Genomic DNA, 19,166 nt, shown 5'->3' with positions numbered 1-19,166 from the left:
AAAAAAGACACACTGTGCCGTTGTGACCTGACTAAATGGTCCTAGGTCAGCATGTCCTGTTGGGCACCTTGCTAATGAATTCCAGTTCAACACAACAGTCAATACTGTGCCCTGTTTCAGCAGTCAGGTCAGAGGATTGAGAATGACTAAAACTAAATGAGTGAAACTGAATTGAACACCAAAGTGTCACGTCCTTTTTAAAACAGAAAAACATCACAGAGAACAGATACGCAAGAGTTAAAGTTAAGTTTCTAAATGCAAGGATTGTTCTGTTTCCTGCTCTGGACGACTTTTATGCTAAATATTTTCAGAATTAGATGAAGATGAAGAGGAAAAGTGTCCCTGGCAGAGTGGGAGGTGAGGTGTTAATATGCTCAAAACTAGAGTCAGTGTGGGGATGTATGCACCTCCACTAACCAGTCAGTACAGTTTACACCCACGTCTGTCCAGCCTCAAATGATACATGCAAATAAAGTCAAAGAGTAATTTCTTAAGAGTTAATCTGTATTGTAGTATTATCAGGATGTCAGTTCTTTAGTTGTGGCCAAAAACATGTCTTGTGAGGTCGCATTGTTTGTGACCTTTGAGCGTTTCATCCAATCCAAGTAAACCTTGTCCAAATTGAGATAAGATTACTATTGTCTCTGGCTCCGACTGTTGCCACAGCAGAGGCATAACTAAATGACAGCACTCAAATGGGTGATGAAAAGCTGGCTTTCATAGAGAGTGGTGAAATCTTTACTCATAGACATCTATACTGTAGTACAGCTTTTGGTTTTACAAACAATTAGAAATTAAAGGAACAGTATGAAAAGCTACCCCCAGCCGGAAGCATATGGACACCCACTAATGGATGAGCCCTGGAGGTGAGGTTAATGAAAATGGACGTCCAAGTGTTGGACACTGAAGTGTCATCTTCCAAACAGACACTTCAATAAGTCCCTGGGCACCTCCCATAGTCAGATGAAAGGAGGCAAAGGAGGAGACAAGGAGGCAGGAGCAGCAATAAAGACTGAAAAAGGCAGGAAGGGTAAAAAGAAGAGTGCACTGGGGAGGGAGGTGCGGTGACAACATCGATTGCTAGGACGGCCGGGCATCCTACCTCATGATATATCGATGGTTTGGACAGAGATGGGATTGTGAAGGACAGGAGCTTGCTGTTGCCATCTTTGTCCACAATCTCCTGCAAAATCCAAAGATAAGGAGAGACAGAACACTGTGTCATAAAGGGAAGGGACAACAGTCGGGTATAAAACGGCATAAAGACATAAAGACTTCTAATCCAGTGGTGAAAACATTTAGCAGCACACAGATAACAACTGCTGTACTGTCCACTGTCCCTCTCACTGCTGCTGCATGTTATTGACTCTGACAGATTGAAAGTCACTGCCAGCACCGTCACCACTCAATTCCAATTTCACACTGTGATACGTAATGAATGCGTCCCTGAAAATTATGCCATTTCTAAAAGTAATGCCTGATTATCTCCACCAGTCTAAATGATAATCAAGTGCATTCAAAGAGATAATGCAGCCGAGCGTTTTTCATTTGGCACAAAGCACTTGTTGTTCCTGCTCTTTGCTCTGTAAAGCAGTGACGTGCTGAGGAGGATTCAAGTGGTGTGTAAAAGTCATCAAAGCAATTGTTTCGACTGCCATGTGAGGCAGACACTTAACTGATTGAGAGACAGCGTTATTTGTGTTTTCTCTGAGCACAACATTCTTCAGCTCTATCTCTGTAATTTATGGCAGTCGTGGCGGGTGGGGGAGCTTTTGTTACATCATCAAATATGGATAAATGTGCTTTAACTGAAATTGTTTTTGTTTTTTTGTTTTTTTTTTTAACATGGGCTGCAGTGACCACAGTTTGTTTTCTGGCTGTTCAGGGCCAATACAACTAAATGAATGCAATGTGGAAAATAAATATACTGTATCAGTTTATCTATTACTCCCTCCGAGCATCCATGATTTGGGTTTTGAAATGTGCTACCAAGAAAGGGTTTTTATCCCTTTTTATCTCCTATTCTCTCTGACATTCACCGTTCTCTTGGTTGAAGTCGTGTCCTGCCCTTCAGTGGGAAACTGCATGTCTCTGAATATCTGATGGGACTGTTGAGAGCAAAGCTGTTTATCAGAGTTCAGTTGCCAGTGACCAAAGGCAAGAGAGGGCAATGACAACGGACTGTATATGTGTGTCTGGGGGAGTAGTATGGATACGGAGGGATAAATTATGCATGGATATACCTTCAGCCGTGCCAGCTGACATGGAGCTCTTTCTATTGATATCTCTAGCTCTTAGCCCATTTCCCCAAGGGTGTTTCCTGGTGATGTAATCTATCCTGGGTCTATCCATTAACTGGGCTTTTCCCCTGCAGATTGACTTTCTTGTCAACAGGCAAGCAGCCTCACTAATGCTCCACCTGTGTTACGTCTAAACATATAACCAATGATTTGCATATTAACGCTCCTCACAGCCTTCCTCATAGTTGTATAAACAAATGACTTCCTGTATTCATAACGCCTGGTAACAACTTACATCATGCAAACTATTGAGCAAATCTTAAATTATGACATGAATGCACCTGATGAGTAGGAGAACAAGTTGCAACAGTTTGGACAAAAAACAAGGTCCTCTTTGTCAGCTGAGAGCAACAAAGCCAAAGCCACGTCGCCATCCCAGTTAGCCAATAGTCGGGTCATGTGCTATAAGAGTTAAGTGCAGTGAAAGGAATTTGAACATTGTGATCGTTGCTGCTGCTCATTTGTGCTCAATATGATAGTGCTATCAATAGGAGCTGAATGATTCTCCTAATCTTTGTTTCTCTGCAGGACAATACTCCATCAGAACAGGGGGGAAATACTCGTTTGCTTTTTGTTTACTGATGATTTATTAATGACAGCTTCTTTTCTACAGTCCCCGAACAGTTGTCATTTTGCCTCTCTCTTGGTAAAATAAAGATGTAAACTGGCAAACAAAAAATTACCTCATTGCTCGCACATTTAAAATTCAAAAGGCAAAACCCTCTAAAAGGTCATGCCTTTGCCTCTCTCACCACCACCACCACCACACCCACAAGGGCCGACACCCACCAGGTTATAGATGCCCAGAAGGAGGGCTTCAATGCAGCCATTGCTCTGGCGATCTCTGCTGGCTGTAACACGCAGATATACCCACACCAGCTCGGGCAGGAACTGCAGGGTGAAGCGTCGGAGGCGGTCTTCAGAGCTCCGGTACAGCTCGAACAGCTGGTGGCACACAGGCTCCAGCAGCTGCAGCAGGAAATATGTAAATGCAAAGCAGCACAGGTAAGACACATTCATGGAAAATGAACCACTGTTATTCTAATGAGGTTATGATCAAAACTGGATTTGAAAATTTAAAGTAACTTTTCTGTATATTCAGATTAAAAACGATCCAAGTCATTTTTATTGTCATTCTACAAGCGTAAGTTTGACCTACATAACCAAGAATTGGCATCTTTATGTTGTGTGGGGGGAAAAAATCAACATGAACATATGCTTTTGGTGATAAAAAGTTAAAAAAAAAAAAGTGCTGGATGATGCCAAGATGTAACCGTGTAAATCCTGTTTTCTCTCATATGCTGAGTGTTTTTCAGGAGGACATTAAGATAGGATTCGTGCTTTACAGCTCTTATTTCAAAACATGAATGGATCTCAGCCTGATCGTAACAGGAAGAGACAGGCGTTTGGAAGGAAAGTTTTGCCGTTCAGTAGTGGGAGACGCGCAAGAGCGGAGGGGATAAATCACTACAATGAGAGTCTGGTCAGATGTTGTCTCAGGGGAGCCAGCTGAGCCGATGTGTTTACACTGTCCAGGGGTCAGTGAAGTGAGTGCCCACACAGCACTGCTCTTGTGTGCGTGTTGTACTGTGGCTACGCCTGGAATATGCAGCAACTCATCGATGAATTTTTGGCAGAGGGGTTTTGGTCTGCCGCATCAGTCAAGTATGACTCCCTCCCTGTCACACAAACACACACACAAGCCCTCTCCTGGATCGCTTGTCCAGTCATTAATAAGGTTGTGCAGTCAGATTGACAATGCTAATGGAATTTAGACCCCCGGTTGCTTGACGCCAAAATTCAACCATGAAAGAGCGAGGAAAAGAGTGGGGAAAGAGAATTGGAGGCACCAACTGTATCATTAGAGTGAAATTAAAGTCCCGTCTCACTGAGTGCCTCAGGCCTTTGCTCGAAAATTGTGTCATTAGGTCCTTTAAAGAGAATATACTGGCTTAACCCTGCTGGTATTGTGCTGCTTGTGCGCTGCAGTTGTGCCTGATAACAACCCGAGTTTGTACGTTGTGAGTACAGTATAGTATCTGTTTGCATCTATGCACATAGCTTCACCAGTGTGGGCAGCAGATGTTCCAGTTTTTTTTTTTTATAGGGTTGTGTGTGTGTTTGTATAGGGAACACTGTGTGCACTCTCACAGGTGATGTGGCCAGTACTGGCACTGTGCCGGTTCATCGCATTCTCCCAGAGAGGTGTGTGCTTGTTTTTCAATGTGTACACGACACAGCTGTGTGTCAGTTTCTTTTTCACTGCAAACTGAAGCTAGTAATATCGTGCGAGTCTCACCAGCAACACATTACTTTGAGCTAAAAACAGTCTGGGACCGGGATGTAAGTGTGTGTGTGCCCTGTGTATCACCTCATTGTTGGGGTCCTGAATGACTCTGTAGAGCGCCGGCACCAGGGATTTCTTTAGATGAAGACTGCCGGCGTAGCTGGGGATGTGGGTTTCCGGTAAGGACTGAAGCAAAGAGAAAGAATAGTTTGGTGAGATGTATGTATTTTTGCAACTCGTCAACAGCAGAGTAAATAATCTGCTTCCTGTTTACACTGGCTCGCACATGCCCAGTGGATGTGGCTGCTCAGGTCTGTATCGGGCGTGTCCTGGTGTGGAGCACGTACGGAGATCGACTCTGATAAGAAGCAGAGATGGTTTTCTGGACTGAAATGTTTTATGTTGACCTGCATAAATTTCACTTCAATATAGTTTTATATTGAAGTAGTAGTGTGAATGTGGCCTGAAAACACCTGCGAACGAGTCAGTTGCACATTCCTCCACCAACAGCCGCCCAAACACAGCATCTTTCTGTCTATTGGTAGCCATCAGGAGTCAGTCAGTCACAAATAACCCACACGCAAATGACACAAGTGCACACACCCATATGTGTTGTTCACAACAGATATTCTGACATGCCATAGCACGAAAATCACAGGTCTTTCTCAAAACAGTAATAATGGCTCTGTTCTAGTTGACTGAATTTACTTTAGAACTCATTTTATTACTCATACCTGTGCTTTTCCCGCTGTAACATGCCAAAACCTTGCTCTTAAAACACCCTCCTTAGGCACAGCCAATGCATTCTGGAAAATGTGGGCAAATGCCTAGCTGGGAAAATCAATACGGCAGGTTCAGTGAAAGTGGACGCAAAGGAATCGCACAATAACTTTTTGAAGGCACACAAGAGTGATGATATCTGACCGGTTCTTTAAATGGTCAAGATTGTGTGTTTGTCTGGAGATGGCTGAAAGGGCTGAAATCCCCTCTCAGCACAGCCTCAGTGTGGTCACTTTGAGGACAGAACACAATGTCCCTGGTCTGCACCACTCACACCATGAGTCATACCAATCCATTTCCCTCACTATTCATCATACTCCCTCCTATCTCTTTAACAATTTTGTGCTATCATCTGCCACCACTCCCTTCATCACACACACACACACACACACACACACACACACACACACACACACACACACACACACACACACACACACACACACACACACACACACACACACACACACACATCATTTTTAAATACTTCATGTGCAGTGGCCATTTCAGTTGGACTGGACTGAAGGCAGCTTTCATTAGCCTGACCTGTGTGCTGTCATGCTTACACCTGATGTCCACAGGGTGCAGCTGCAGGAAGTTCAGCAGTTATAATGCTGCCAATCTTTATGTTTACACTCGACGTATACACTTTCTCACCTGCCTTACGATTGGTAAGGTAACAGATAGTTTGTATCTCTGCCTCTCTTCTTTAGCTCACTACCTAAACGGAAATACTGGTATTCTTATTCCTGTCCTGCTTCACACTCTAAAAGAAAATGTTACATATCATTAGATATTACATTCATCTCATTTCTTTAAAAGATCAGCATTTATTTACAGTTAATAATTTCATATTTTAGACATACAAGCTTCTTAGTCAAAACCAGACCCAGTGCGTGAAGGCAGCACAGAGAGAAAAGAGCTGCTCATGTATCCAGCTGACATTAGAGGTGAGACCCGTCAGAGTCCTGTACTTCCTCATATCTAAATCAACATTGTCTTGTTTGCCTGCACTTTATCATGTTGTGCGATATGTGGTGATGGTGAACATCGAGCGAGATGTGTTCTTGATTTACAACTGGGGAGTGCCTTTAATATATGTGCCAGAATTAGGAACAGTCAACTGTTGTTACAAACCTTTTTTTTTTTTAAGTTTCAACCTACATGATGGTGCGTTTCACATATCATTGATTTTCAGTCATGAGAAAGTGAAATGGACTCTGCATTACCACGTCATCCACTTCATCCAAGTTAGACACAGCAATGATTTACACGGCGTACAGGAATAAAGGGATTAGTGAAATAGGCCTGTGTGTGTAAAGCCTGTTCACACTTTACATGCCTGCAAGCAAAAGCAAGTTCCCATTAAAGCATGATGGAGAGTTTGATAAGGACGGTTAAGCGTGTCTACTTTTTAAATTGAAGCCCTAAAAATGCTTTAGGTACAGTTCATGTGTAGCCTGAGCCTGAAAAGGACAAAGTACAAACAGATTACAGCGATGAGAGCAGAGCTGACCCTGAGTGTTAACTGTCCTAAAACGATTTTACATGGTATTTAAATGTACAAAGGACTGAAATACTGAAGAGGTGACATGCACGCACTTGCACACTCCACACTCTTCTTGATTGTTCTTGTCAAACCCCACGGTGTGTGGTTTCTGCAGGAAAAAAAAAAAAAGCCTCCAACAATGTCTCCCAGGGACACATTTCCCCGACATGAGTCACCATGAACAACAACAGAGCGGAGACTTTACCTTGAATTCTGAGAGCCATTCTTCGACAACACCGCGTTCTGAACCCAGCATCTTCCTCAGAGACCCCCCCTCAGCTGCCTGGTGAACAAAGAGAGACAGAGGACAAGGAGGGGAGATGAAGATATGGTGAAATAAAAGGCCAGCAGAGGCTTAGAGAGAAGGAGACAGGAGAGGACACATGGCAGCCATTCACAGCAGGCACATCAGCTCACAACCTGTCCTTGCAACGACATGAAGAACCGCACAAGTGTTTTTCCATGTTTGAGCCTCTTTACGTCACAGCACATATACTTCACTTGAACGTTAACCATTTACCAAAGAAACCCAAGTTGTTTCTATGTCAGAATGGGTCTACTGAATATATGGACCCTTTTTTTCTCTTCAGTTTATATTGGAATGCAAATAACATGCAGGTACTTGAAACTTGCTCGGTATTCACAGTGAACAGTCGGTTAACGTTTGAAATGTATGCAGGTCAAAGCACAGGCTGAGTTCCTGTGCAGCAAGACAACAGGCAAACGTATAAGGTCTGATAATAGAGACGGACGAGACGGCTCTAAACAACAGCTGCATTTCATGTCACATCTTTCAGGCTTGGTTTTTTTTTTTTTACATTTTTCGCCGTTGACCCCATGGCCCTGTTTGCTACAACTTTACCGTGAATCTCCCACCCCATAGTGTAATGGTGCATCAAATATGACAAAAACAAATTTTGATTCTCAACATTTTGAAGTATAGAAACCAATGCCTGCCTGGAAAGCAGTAAATGGACAAATGAAAAAAAAAAAAAACACTTCATAAACAACACATGTATGGTCCTTCACTGCCTCTGAATGTGGAGGCTATGACGCTGGCCACACTATTGCATAATAGTTGACTTCAGTGACCCTACCTGTCACCACAGATGTGAAGACATGGAAATCAACAGCCACAGACAAGTCAGCAAAACACCAGTCCTACAGTGTTGCAAAGAGTTTTCTTCTGTCTTTTGCTTTACAATGGCGATGGCAATGCTTCGATCTGAATTCGTTCAATGTTTATATCCAATTTTCATAATCATAATATATTAAGAGCACTGAGTTACAAAATAACAAAAGACAAATCTACTCTGATCTCGATCTGCAGGCTCCCAGTTCGCCCTGATCCTGTAACAAGTCAATTTTCAATATTAATCATCCCATAGAGGGTTTGCTTAGAATGAGAGAAGGTGAATGAATAAGGCTAAAAGCAAGAACCAGGTCTATATAGACCACGTTTTGTCATCATCCCTTCTGGCTTGATGAAAAACCTTTATGCAGTTGGAGAATTTACACCGTGGAAGCTGCTATTGAAGTCTTTCACAGCATCTTCACATAACTGGCCTTTATTGAAAATCCTTTCAGATGAATAGAAACCCTGACTCAAACCTTGACAAGTGGTGAATGAGTCATCACAAGTCTTTCTGAGAGCATGAGCCAACAATTAACACAACGTCCATCCTCCCCATGTTCCACACCTTGTCTGAGAAAATACTTGAAGTTTGTGCGGTTGTTAAAAAAAAAAGAAAGAAAAAAAAACACTCTTTGAAAGTGTGTTCATCAGACATGAGTGTGGTTTCTTACTTCAGTCATCTGTGTTGAAATACAACAGCACTTGAGCCTTTCGTCTGAGGGGGTGCAGGGACTGTGTGGCCCATAATCTTATTGTGGTTTTGACTTGATGGGATTATGGATTAGGACTAACTCAATAAATTCAATGTGGGAAGATCCCACTTAACATTCCAGGCTGCAGCCTGTGCTGGTTGGCTGTAAGGTTTCCATCTGCAGCCAGCACTCTGATGCTGTTATCTGCACACTCAAACACTCAAACTTTATGCATGCCGTCACATGGTAATTATAAAGTTGCCATAATGATGTCACAATCTAAAATCTGACCAATTTAATCTTCAGCCTGCCTCACGTGCGCTTCCACAGCACGCAATGTTGCAAAAAAGAGTCATAAATAAACTCAGAGCGCTTTATATCTAGGTCAGCGTCCTTCGTTAACTTTCTGATATGTGCAAGTTAAGAGCACTGAACTCAGACCAGGCAGATTACTTTTTCTCTCCCAAACCAGCTGTCTGTGTAGAGGCGTTTGGAACTGTTGAGACTCAAAAGAAAAAGTCTGTGTGTGCAAAATTGGGAATATGCACACACACACAGACCGTCAGATTTAGCACGCACTGCTTGTAAGATGTTGACACACTGTTCCTTTTTATAAGCCCTGAACAGTGTCAAACTGTGTGCATGTGCATGTACGCAGTCCTAATGCTCTCTGCCACAGTAAACCATAATGTCGACACACCCCTATTTAATCTTCTCTGGTGCACCCGAATCATTACAGGCCAGGATATTAGCACAAGCTGAACGCCTTCTCTGGATTTACACATCTGTTTTCTAATATTTTACAGTTTACAGAATACAACACGATACAAATCACACAGAGAATCCATAATGACTGTATGTCAGACCTGAGCAGAAATTTCACATGTATTAAAGAATTAAAGGTCCATAAAGATATTCAGTATTCAATTTTTATCCTTGTATTATATATACTGTATATATAATCCAAACAACTGATCAGTTAGTAAATAAAGCACTGGACTTTCCTAAACTTACTTTCAATACAAATTTAGTTGATAAGCTTTGGGTTTTACCTCATGAAACATGCTTAACTACTTGTCGGGCTGTCATTCTCATCTTCAGCTTTGCCAGTTAAGTCGAAACTAATCATAAACAACACTTAATTCAGACGCTAAGTCTATACTGCCTTTATACTGTACAAAATGTATTCTAAATGACTGTCCTCTGCATCATTTCAGAAGCCCTCCAGTATTTTCACACCAGCATTTGGAGGTTACCATGTCACAGAAATCCAAACTAAAACGATGCATGACGCCCTGAATGGTGCAGATAAGCCTGCAAATGTTATAAAACAGGCTTAGGGGAGCAAGATATCAGATTTGATGTTGGGTAGGAGGAGACAGTGATCGTGTTCACTGCTCAGAGCCGATGATGATCTGAAAGAGTGGAATCTCTTTGTGTGAGCACACGCTCTCAATCTGTGTGAAGGGAAAAGCTCCATTAAGTAAGCTTGTTCAGCTCTTCATGATGGGCTGACTCATTCATTTCCTCTGGCTTGTCAAACTGTCAAAAACTCACTGAAGTAAAATTCACCATCGGTGGGGCAGGCTTATCTGTTGCCATGGGAACAGAAGTCAAGTGACTTTCAACGCAATGACAAATATTTACCAACAAGAAATGCAGATTTTGTAAGAACAATTTAGATTATATTGCTCTCAGAGCCCTCTATAAGTCAGGAGGAAACGTCTTAACTGAGAGCTTATTTTTGTTTGGTGGCTTTTTTTTGTTTGTTTGACTGTATGAAGTAGATATAAGAGTGAACAAAAACATAAAACCACAGGAAATCAACCCAACAAATTTGTGCTGCTGAATAAAAGACATCTGCAAAGTGCTTAAGCTTAATGAAAACATCTGTAACTGCAGCATTAAGGAAACTAGATCGAATTGCTTTACAGTTGTATGTCCCTGCCAGTCAAGCAGCAGGAAACACAATCACAATCTCTTCTACTGCCCATTAATTACAGCACTGAATTATGACAGGCACGCAGCGTTTTAAAAAAAAATCTAAATCTAAATCAGTTCCTTGGAGTCGGTGTGACCATTTGTACCAGATCTCAGATCTGGAATCTAAAATCAAATGTGCTATACAGTATGTTGGGCTCATGAATAGGATTTTTTTCATAACTGAAAATTACAACAATTCAATGTACTGTATGGGTTCTGAGAGTACCATAAATCTACCAAACAAATATAACAAATAAATAATGCATATGAAAACGTACACATTAAGAGAACTTGGTCCATATCATAAATATTCCAAAAAGTGGTATTTTTACACCATGCTATTTTAATCAGTGTGTAAAATGTAATAAGAAGGAGTGGCTGACAATGTTCAGTGTCCACCTGTGTGATGCCATTCTGGACAACAAAGTTTAAAACAGAAAGAACAACAAAGAAATGTATGACAGAAGTTTTACCACCTCATAAAATCTGGTTTAAAAAAACAAACAAACAAAAAAACACAACTAGGGAGTTGAAAATATGTGTATCTTCTACCTCAGCAGCTCACATGTTTAATATTATGATGTACATTCCCTCATGATGTTATAGTCACCACTGCTGCTCTGAGTTTTTTTTCGACAGCTACAATGTTTTCATCCTCTTGATTCCAGGAGTTTCAACTCAACCTTTTTTATACAGTCTATGGTCATGAGGGGGAACTGTGCAAGTCTGGTCGCTTTTCTGCTGTTCTAACCATCCTCCTGGCATTTGTTTTCAATGTAGTCGGCAATAAAGCAAACCATGGAGCAGTGTGTTATTTATCATAAATGCGTTACGATGTGTATATTTGTGTAGTCTTATCTGTCGTAAAAAAGAGATTTAGGGTTACGGGGCGGTTTAAGTTGTGGTGCCACCGAGACAAGAGCTGGGATACCAGGGCGGCAGCAATGATCTTTACTCTACAAGTCATTTATTTAACCATCGCAATTACTCTGATGCGGTTTAATTAAGGTAAAAATGTAGCATAGTTACAGTAAGTAACAATCTTGCATAGTTCCTCTTTAACTGATATTTTTTTCCACAGTAAAAGGCTACTTGAAAAATAAAAGTTGTATTGACATTATTGTTTGCTGAGTTTCATTTATTGCATAACAACATTCAGCACATGGAAAAAAAAAACAGTTAACCCATTATTCTTACCTCAGTATCCCAGAACTCAGATCTCCACTGGGAGAGGCAAATGGTTCTCCGCAGTGTCACACATCTGTCACTCACTTGAGGGTCACCTGCAACAACAGGGAAAATTTGATCAATCGATCAGATCACCATAGGAAGAACTGTGCTCAAGAAAACCAGGTCTATGTCGACCACATGCTGTGATCATCCCTTCTGGCTTGATGAAAAACCTTTATGCAGTTGGAGAATTTACAGCGTGGAAGCTGCTATTGAAGTCTTTCACAGCATCTTCACATAACTGGCCTTTATTGTAAATCCTTTCAGATGAATAGAAACCCTGACTCAAACCTTGACAGGTGGTGAATGAGTCATGGTCACATTACAAAGTCTTTCTGAGAGCATGAGCTAACAATTAACACAACGTCCATCCTCCCCATGTTCCACACCTTGTCTGAGAAAATACTTGAAATTTGTGCGGTTGTTTAAAAAGAAAAAAAAAATCACCATAGGATCACAATAGGAAGAACTGTGCTGAAGAAGAAAAAAAAGATTCACTTTTTCTTCCAGTTGTTAATGCTAATGTTAGCTCCTTTAAATGATTGATTAATTATCAAAATAGGTTCTCTTTTCTTTTCTTTTTTTGGCTAAATAATAGTTTAATTGTAGCTGTTCTAAAGACAAATAACTTTGAAAGGAATCACAAATACATTTCCAAGTGTTTCAAGGAAAGGCTCTGAATCAATCTTACATTGTTGAGAGAGGAAACTGTACTGGCAAGAAACAACACAACACATAATCAGTCAAGACAATGAACAAAGCAGCTGACCACATGGAGATTTAGTGACCAACAGATGGTTGTGACAACAGCATGACCCTCCACTGCATATCTAGTTGAAACATTATAAACATGGAGTAGAGAGGCCTCTAACAGGCACACACAATGCAAACATATAACATGACGTTCATGTTTCATAGAGGAAACTGTGCATTCTTCTAGGTTTTTACAAACACTCAATTTAAAAGGTTATTTTGAGTCATGGCGCAAGAAGTACATTTTCAAGTTCCCTATTGTTGCATAGCAACAGTCAGCCGGGCAACTTGTTGTCCTTGGCGGCTAAAAATGCATCTTGAGGATCCACACCCATAGTATTTACTGTATTTGGCAGAATGAATCAAGGTTTCAGTGACACAGTAGCAGACGCCGGTGTAGAGAGGCCGCTCTGCACTGCTGCGTGTCCCTGAGAGGCAGACGGTACCACATCACAGTGCTGCATTTAATGTTCGGCATTTCCAACAAACCCTTGTGTTTACCTGAAGGACGCTCACATTAGCAATTCATCCATCACGGTGTCACGACAACTACCATGCAGAAGTCTTATCTTTCTAAGAGATTATGTGTTTACCCTCCCAATTGAAACCTGCAAAGACGCCATTTATTTTCATTTGCCAGATAAAGCCTACCGTACTCCTTTTGTGACTCATAAAAAGCGAGGGTAACAATGGCCTGGGTGTAGTTGAGTGAAGACAGCAAAAGGAGGGACCATGAATAAATAATACAGCACCAACAAAATCTGCATTTTGAATAGATTGCATCCTGCCAGATGACAGAATGATGTCACATAATAATAAGGTTGGAAAGGGAAATGTTTTTAATTGTGTAAAACAAGCTAACACAATAGCTGCCTCTTCATGTGATTAACCTCATTACTGAATCTAATTCACTCTATATGATAGAAATGATAGTATATCCCTACCTTATGGTGGGCCTGTGATATACAGTGGGGAAGTATAAACATGGATATCTTTCCATGCAGTTTATATGACCTGCCTTGAACGTCTCTGGGTATATTACGGCACTGTGAGCAACACTGCAACTAAATGAAGTGGACTGCCTAATGGCAACACTAGATTTTGATATGATATGTAATGAAGTCCAATGGAGCTGAGGGCAGACATACAGTACTATTCGATTCTTTTGTTATCAGCTGATTTATATGATATGGATATGATTAACTCTGCTATGCTAACACTAGCACATGAAGCTAAAGTTTCAGATCTTGTCCAAATTGCATGGTAACCTGCACTATACTGTATATGACAGCCAACAGACAATATATGGTATAAAGGATTTGTCTTCATTTATTTTATAAGCTTTGTTGCACGTGGACTGATGTGATAACTGCAAGAACATCTATAACAATTGATTTCACTTTATCTTATATAATAATATATTGATATTTTTCATATTATTTTACAATAAATGTATATGCTTTACTGGGATGTAAATGTATTTTTGTTTTGACTTATCTATTCACTAGTATACAGATTCCCAAAAACCACAGAGCTGCCATAAAGCTGTTGTAAGACAAAGACATGTAGCATAACAATGAGAGGAATGAAAATCTGTTCTGGTTACAACAATGCATCATCAGCTGGAGCTGTACTGAGCAACTTCAGTGTAATTCCTCCCCACTCTGCACTCATGTGATTTCAGTTTTTGCATGTAGCGACAACAGTGCTCTCCAGCCAGCCGTCACTGTTGGCTAAATATGTTATACACCTAATGAGGCCTGGTGGACGACAATAAGCAAACATTCCTTTAAGGGCCGCTCTTCCTCCATGCGGGACCTCCTCATTGTCCTGTGGCGGGGCTCATGAGGGAATAGGAGAGTGCCACCCCTTCCTGTTTACGGCACTTCAAACCCCAAATCACAATGACATTGCTAGCATGGCTGCTAAATGATGCACAAAGCTGTAACAAAGTCAATGAGTGTAGTTTGTGCAATCAGTTTCAAGACAGAGCGGTTAACACATAATGCACAATGTTCCTTTGAATTTGAAGTCAGGCGATTGGCGTGGCTTTCCAAGATCATCAAGGAAACAAGATCACATAATTATTGGAGCCAGTGCTGACGCTTTCTCGTCGCAATTTCACCTCAGTCTCTATAACACTTTCTGCACAACATACCTACGAACTACAACCTTTATGGATGAAAGATCAGCAGTAGGATTAAGGCTAGTTTTAGCTTGGTGGCCTTAATAGACATAAGACTATCTGCATGGAGCTAAATGTTAATGTCAGCATGCTCATAATGACATTTAAACATGCTAATGTTTAGTAGGTTAAATTACCACCTTGGAAACTATCATTAGCTATAATCTCTGTATGCACAACATAAGTCACATTGACTTGTTTGTAACGAGTGGAAGTATGTTAACCTGCATTGTCTCTATCAAACCAACTAAATTCAATTCAATTCAATTCAATTCAATTCAATTCAATTCAATGTCCCAGGTTCGTCAACAGTTGGTCGCTAACCAAAGTATTACCAATGCTAAATAAAATGATTTTGGTTCATGGAAGTTGTTGCAACTGAGTCAATCATTGGAAATATTTAACCAAAACATCTGAACTTCATCGTGGTGCTAGGGTAGATGTCAGGGAAACACCAAATTCATCATGAGTGACAGACAGTGCAACAAGTTGTAAGCTGTACGGTAAGTAAGTTTCTTCTATTCAATGTGTGTTCAATCTGAATTATAATTTTTAACAAACATGTCATGATATAAGTCGAATTAACAGGTTGTAATTATTTTTCCTTTCTCAGTTGTTACACACTATACATTTCTTTGCTGATGATGTTGTGATGATGCTGATGCTGAAATAGTGCTGCCTTTCACAAGACCATCAACTAATACATGGCTGAGAGAATAGGGTCAGTGGCAGTGAGCTGTAGTGTCGTGTTAACACTGACTGTTTACTCCGCACACTGGCTAACTGTTACCTGCCAGGCGCCCCGGCAGTCTCATGACTCATTAAGTAGCTACTGTATTTGCTAGCTAAGTTGGTCATTGAGAAATTCCTTCATACAATCAGCCCAGTCAGAGCTCAAATCCAAAACAACAACAAAAGCTTAACATGTTGAATGCTGGGGCAAGAGTGCTGTGTGTGTGTGTGTATATATGTGTGTGCGCCATTTATCCACTCTCACTCATGGAAGGCTTTAACCACTCCTGTCCTCTGCAAACAGCTGCCAAGACATCCAGGGCCAGCAACAGCTGCAGCATGCTGATCAACATGCGGTGCAACTCCTTAAACAAGCACTACAAGCATGCTAATCAAGTCAGCTCAGTCACGCCTATGGAAATCCCACACCGCTGTGTCTTTACCTTACTGTCAGTAGGTGGCAATTGGCAAACTACACCATGCCAAGCGATACTCTACAACTGACCATTAAAAACAATATCTATATTTTCTATCCACTTAATTGCTGTAGTATTGTCTCTATAGAGTACTGAATGCAGGGATCCCTCAAGCACTTAACAATACTCATCTTCTGTACAGACAGATGACTCATACGAGTATCTGTGACTAAGTGACTCATTAAACCAGTGTAAACAAATGCAAGGTTAAAACCCTGCAAAGTACAGAGACCCTCTCTTATCCGCTGCTGCACCCAGAGCCACAGCAGGGGAGAGGTGATGGACCTGAAGATTTAACTTGTTAACTGGTTCCGACTGACATTAAACTTGTATAACTTCCTTTTTTGGGACACAATTGTTGGCAGGGAAATTATGTTGTTTTGCTTTCTGAATGAATCACTGAGTAACAGCTGTCAGGAACTGCCTTTAATGCCATGGAAACAATTAGCGCCCCATTGAACATTGCTGTAGTTGCTACGTGGTGGAAAGGAAACAAACTCTCAATTTATTTCCCCATAAAAGGGTATCAGAAATTGAACAACCTTGGCTACATGTGTCAGTTGCAGACGTTATTCTATGGGTGAGGGTTCACAGCACCCATCCAGGCAAGGCTAAATGTAGCAACATTTGCAAAAACAGAACAGGAGGACAGTGGGGCATTGTTATAATAAATGTAAGCGTTGCAGCAGCATTATTTATAACTCTGATGACTCGGTGGAACATTTTTTAGTATAAAAAAAAATGTCCTTAACACACAGCAAGAGACTGTTATTGTGTGCTGCTGTAGACCTGTAAACAAGTGGGATGATCACACCACCAGATCACCTCATCTGCACCAACACTGAAATAAACAAAAGTTCAAATCAACTTGCAACTCCACATGAACTGGTAGCTGTAATCAAAACTTTTTGTGAGTAAAGTTATCACTTTCGCACATTGTTGTGCTATTAACTCAGTGAGAGGATTTGGCAGCAGGAGTGAAGGGAGTCAAAACTAAACGGATTTCATTCCCAGTTGCTTCAGCAAAGCAGGGGGCAGATTGTTTGTGGGGCAGACAAAAGCGAGTACTGTAACATGGACAGTAAAGCTGACAAAACAGGTTTAAAGATTGAAGGCTACTTAACTTTTATTATATGATTTTTTTTCCACATGTAAAACCAACGGGGTAAATTCGGTGAAAAAGCGCAAGTGAGATCACTTTGTTGCATTTCATCAAGGAAAGAAAGAAAATAACTCAATAAATAGCACAGGGCACATGTGCTGTATGTGTGTTTGTCTGTCTCAACTTCTCCTCTCTGCCCTAAATGAGCAGTGCCAGGTTTCAACAGTCCAACACTGGGGATTTTTCAAGGTCAGCTTAGCTCAATCAGCCATGAATTATTGAGCTTGAGCAAGTTCTGTCTCTGTTCTGTTTGCGCCACCTCTGACGCTGTCCCTCTATCTTCATGTTTGGTCCCGGTGACCATAACAAAATGAATATCCAACAACGATGGCAATGACATTTAGTGGTCCCTGTTGGGAAATATTCCTCCTTGCTTTCAACTTCAGCAGGAAGTTCAAAGCACAGGGTCAAATACAGACCAGGAGGAATACAGTGTTGCTCAAAGCCACAATGTATTCTATATTAATACAATTTAGCATCATTTAAGACTATGTAATTGAAAAACAATTATACAGATGAGTCTAGAGGGTTTTAATAGTCAGGTTTCAAAGGTTAAGGCAGTTTCAAAACCACTGTGAGATTTGTTTTAGTCAGCTGGCAGAATTTTGTTTCCTTAGTGTGCACATATTCCTCTTTTACTTATCCTCTCTGGGTATGTGTGTTTGCAAGTGGTCACTCTTCATGGAGTACACACACACACACACTTTATCCAGACACTTTCCCTATGTAGGGGGATTAACTCTAATACCTGACCACAGTGAACCAGTCTGCTGTAATCTCCATCCCTGTGCCTCTCAATCGTAACAAGAACCAGCCACTCACCAGTGGCGGCGGATGTCTGCACAGGAGTAGAGTAGACTAGGGGTTTATTATTAGCGGATACAACACTGGAAAAGCAGCAGCTTTTTTAATACAGAATGATGATGATGACCATATACAGGTAAAGAGATAGAGAGGCAGATAGATACACACCTCTGAGACGTCCACTGATACCACAGACCCTGATGAGTAAAGGTCAGAAACAGACAAGAGTGAGTCAAGTCAATATGTTTCTGTGTGAATCAATACTGACCATAGGACATGAGGACAGATACAGAGACGCCAGTCTGCCAACACAAAATACACACTACAGGACCAGGTGTGTGCTTCATACTACAGGAAGAGAAAGGGAAAGAAAGAAAGAAAGAAAGAAAGAAAGAAAGAAAGAAAGAAAGAAAGAAAGAAAGAAAGAAAGAAAGAAAGAAAATTATCCCACCAAACAGAGGAGAGAAAGAGGCGGTGAAATATTGGCTACTCTATCTCCCTCATCCTCTCCTCATCTCTCATAGGCCAGGCTAGGGGAACTGAGGCGTACACACATCCTGGGCTAAAATTAGCTCTGCTGCAGCTGCAGGACCAGACGTGTTGGGATGGGCCCGAGTTGCAACTAAGCATAGAGACACACACACACACACACTCACTCACTCAGACACACACGCACACATACACACTTCCTCAAATTAGATTGAGTCGGCTACAACACACAACAGCACAGGTGAGTAAACGTAGCATCCTGCCCCCCTTTCTCTCTGCTCCTCAAACTGAGGCATACAAATGCTTTCAATGCAAATGTTGCGTGTATACAAATTCACATTGCATGAGCATTGCACCCTGTCTGTATAGACGCCCTCCAGAAAGCCCCACAGTAACCTCATCGAGACACATTAGCTTTGTGGACAGAAAGGAACAACTCCACTTGTGAATGCTAATGGCATTTGAAACATTTAGATTATCCTTACCCACAATGACTTAAGAGTGCAAAATCTTGTGCAAAATGACTTATAATTTCCAAACAATTATCGTATCAAGTAGGCCCTTGTAGAAGGCAACTGTTAGTGTCTCAGCCAGTCAGGGCTGTCCTTA

General features: G+C 41.2%; 1 protein-coding gene across 3 annotated transcripts in view; it reads right to left on the bottom strand.

Annotated features, from left to right (window-relative positions):
• LOC146964911 (hyccin 2) overlaps window positions 1-19,166 on the bottom strand; it is a 42,773-nt gene that overhangs the window by 15,855 nt on the left and 7,752 nt on the right. For all 3 annotated transcript variants that reach the window (XM_085765826.1, XM_085765825.1, XM_085765827.1), the window contains exons 2-6: window positions 11,924-12,009; window positions 7,122-7,199; window positions 4,672-4,773; window positions 3,090-3,269; window positions 1,103-1,183 (exon numbers count right to left, since the gene is read on the bottom strand). In XM_085765826.1, coding sequence (XP_085621952.1) covers window positions 1,103-1,183; window positions 3,090-3,269; window positions 4,672-4,773; window positions 7,122-7,172 — 414 coding nt within the window. In that variant the 5' untranslated portion in view covers window positions 7,173-7,199; window positions 11,924-12,009. The remainder of the gene's footprint in view (window positions 1-1,102; window positions 1,184-3,089; window positions 3,270-4,671; window positions 4,774-7,121; window positions 7,200-11,923; window positions 12,010-19,166) is intronic.

Source organism: Trachurus japonicus, chromosome 21 (genome assembly GCF_045865225.1).
Source record: "Trachurus japonicus isolate A0001 chromosome 21, Traja_1.0".
In the NCBI taxonomy this organism is placed as follows: Eukaryota; Metazoa; Chordata; class Actinopteri; order Carangiformes; family Carangidae; genus Trachurus; species Trachurus japonicus.
Note: the sequence above shows the minus strand (reverse complement) of the source record. Positions and strands in the feature narration are given on the sequence as shown.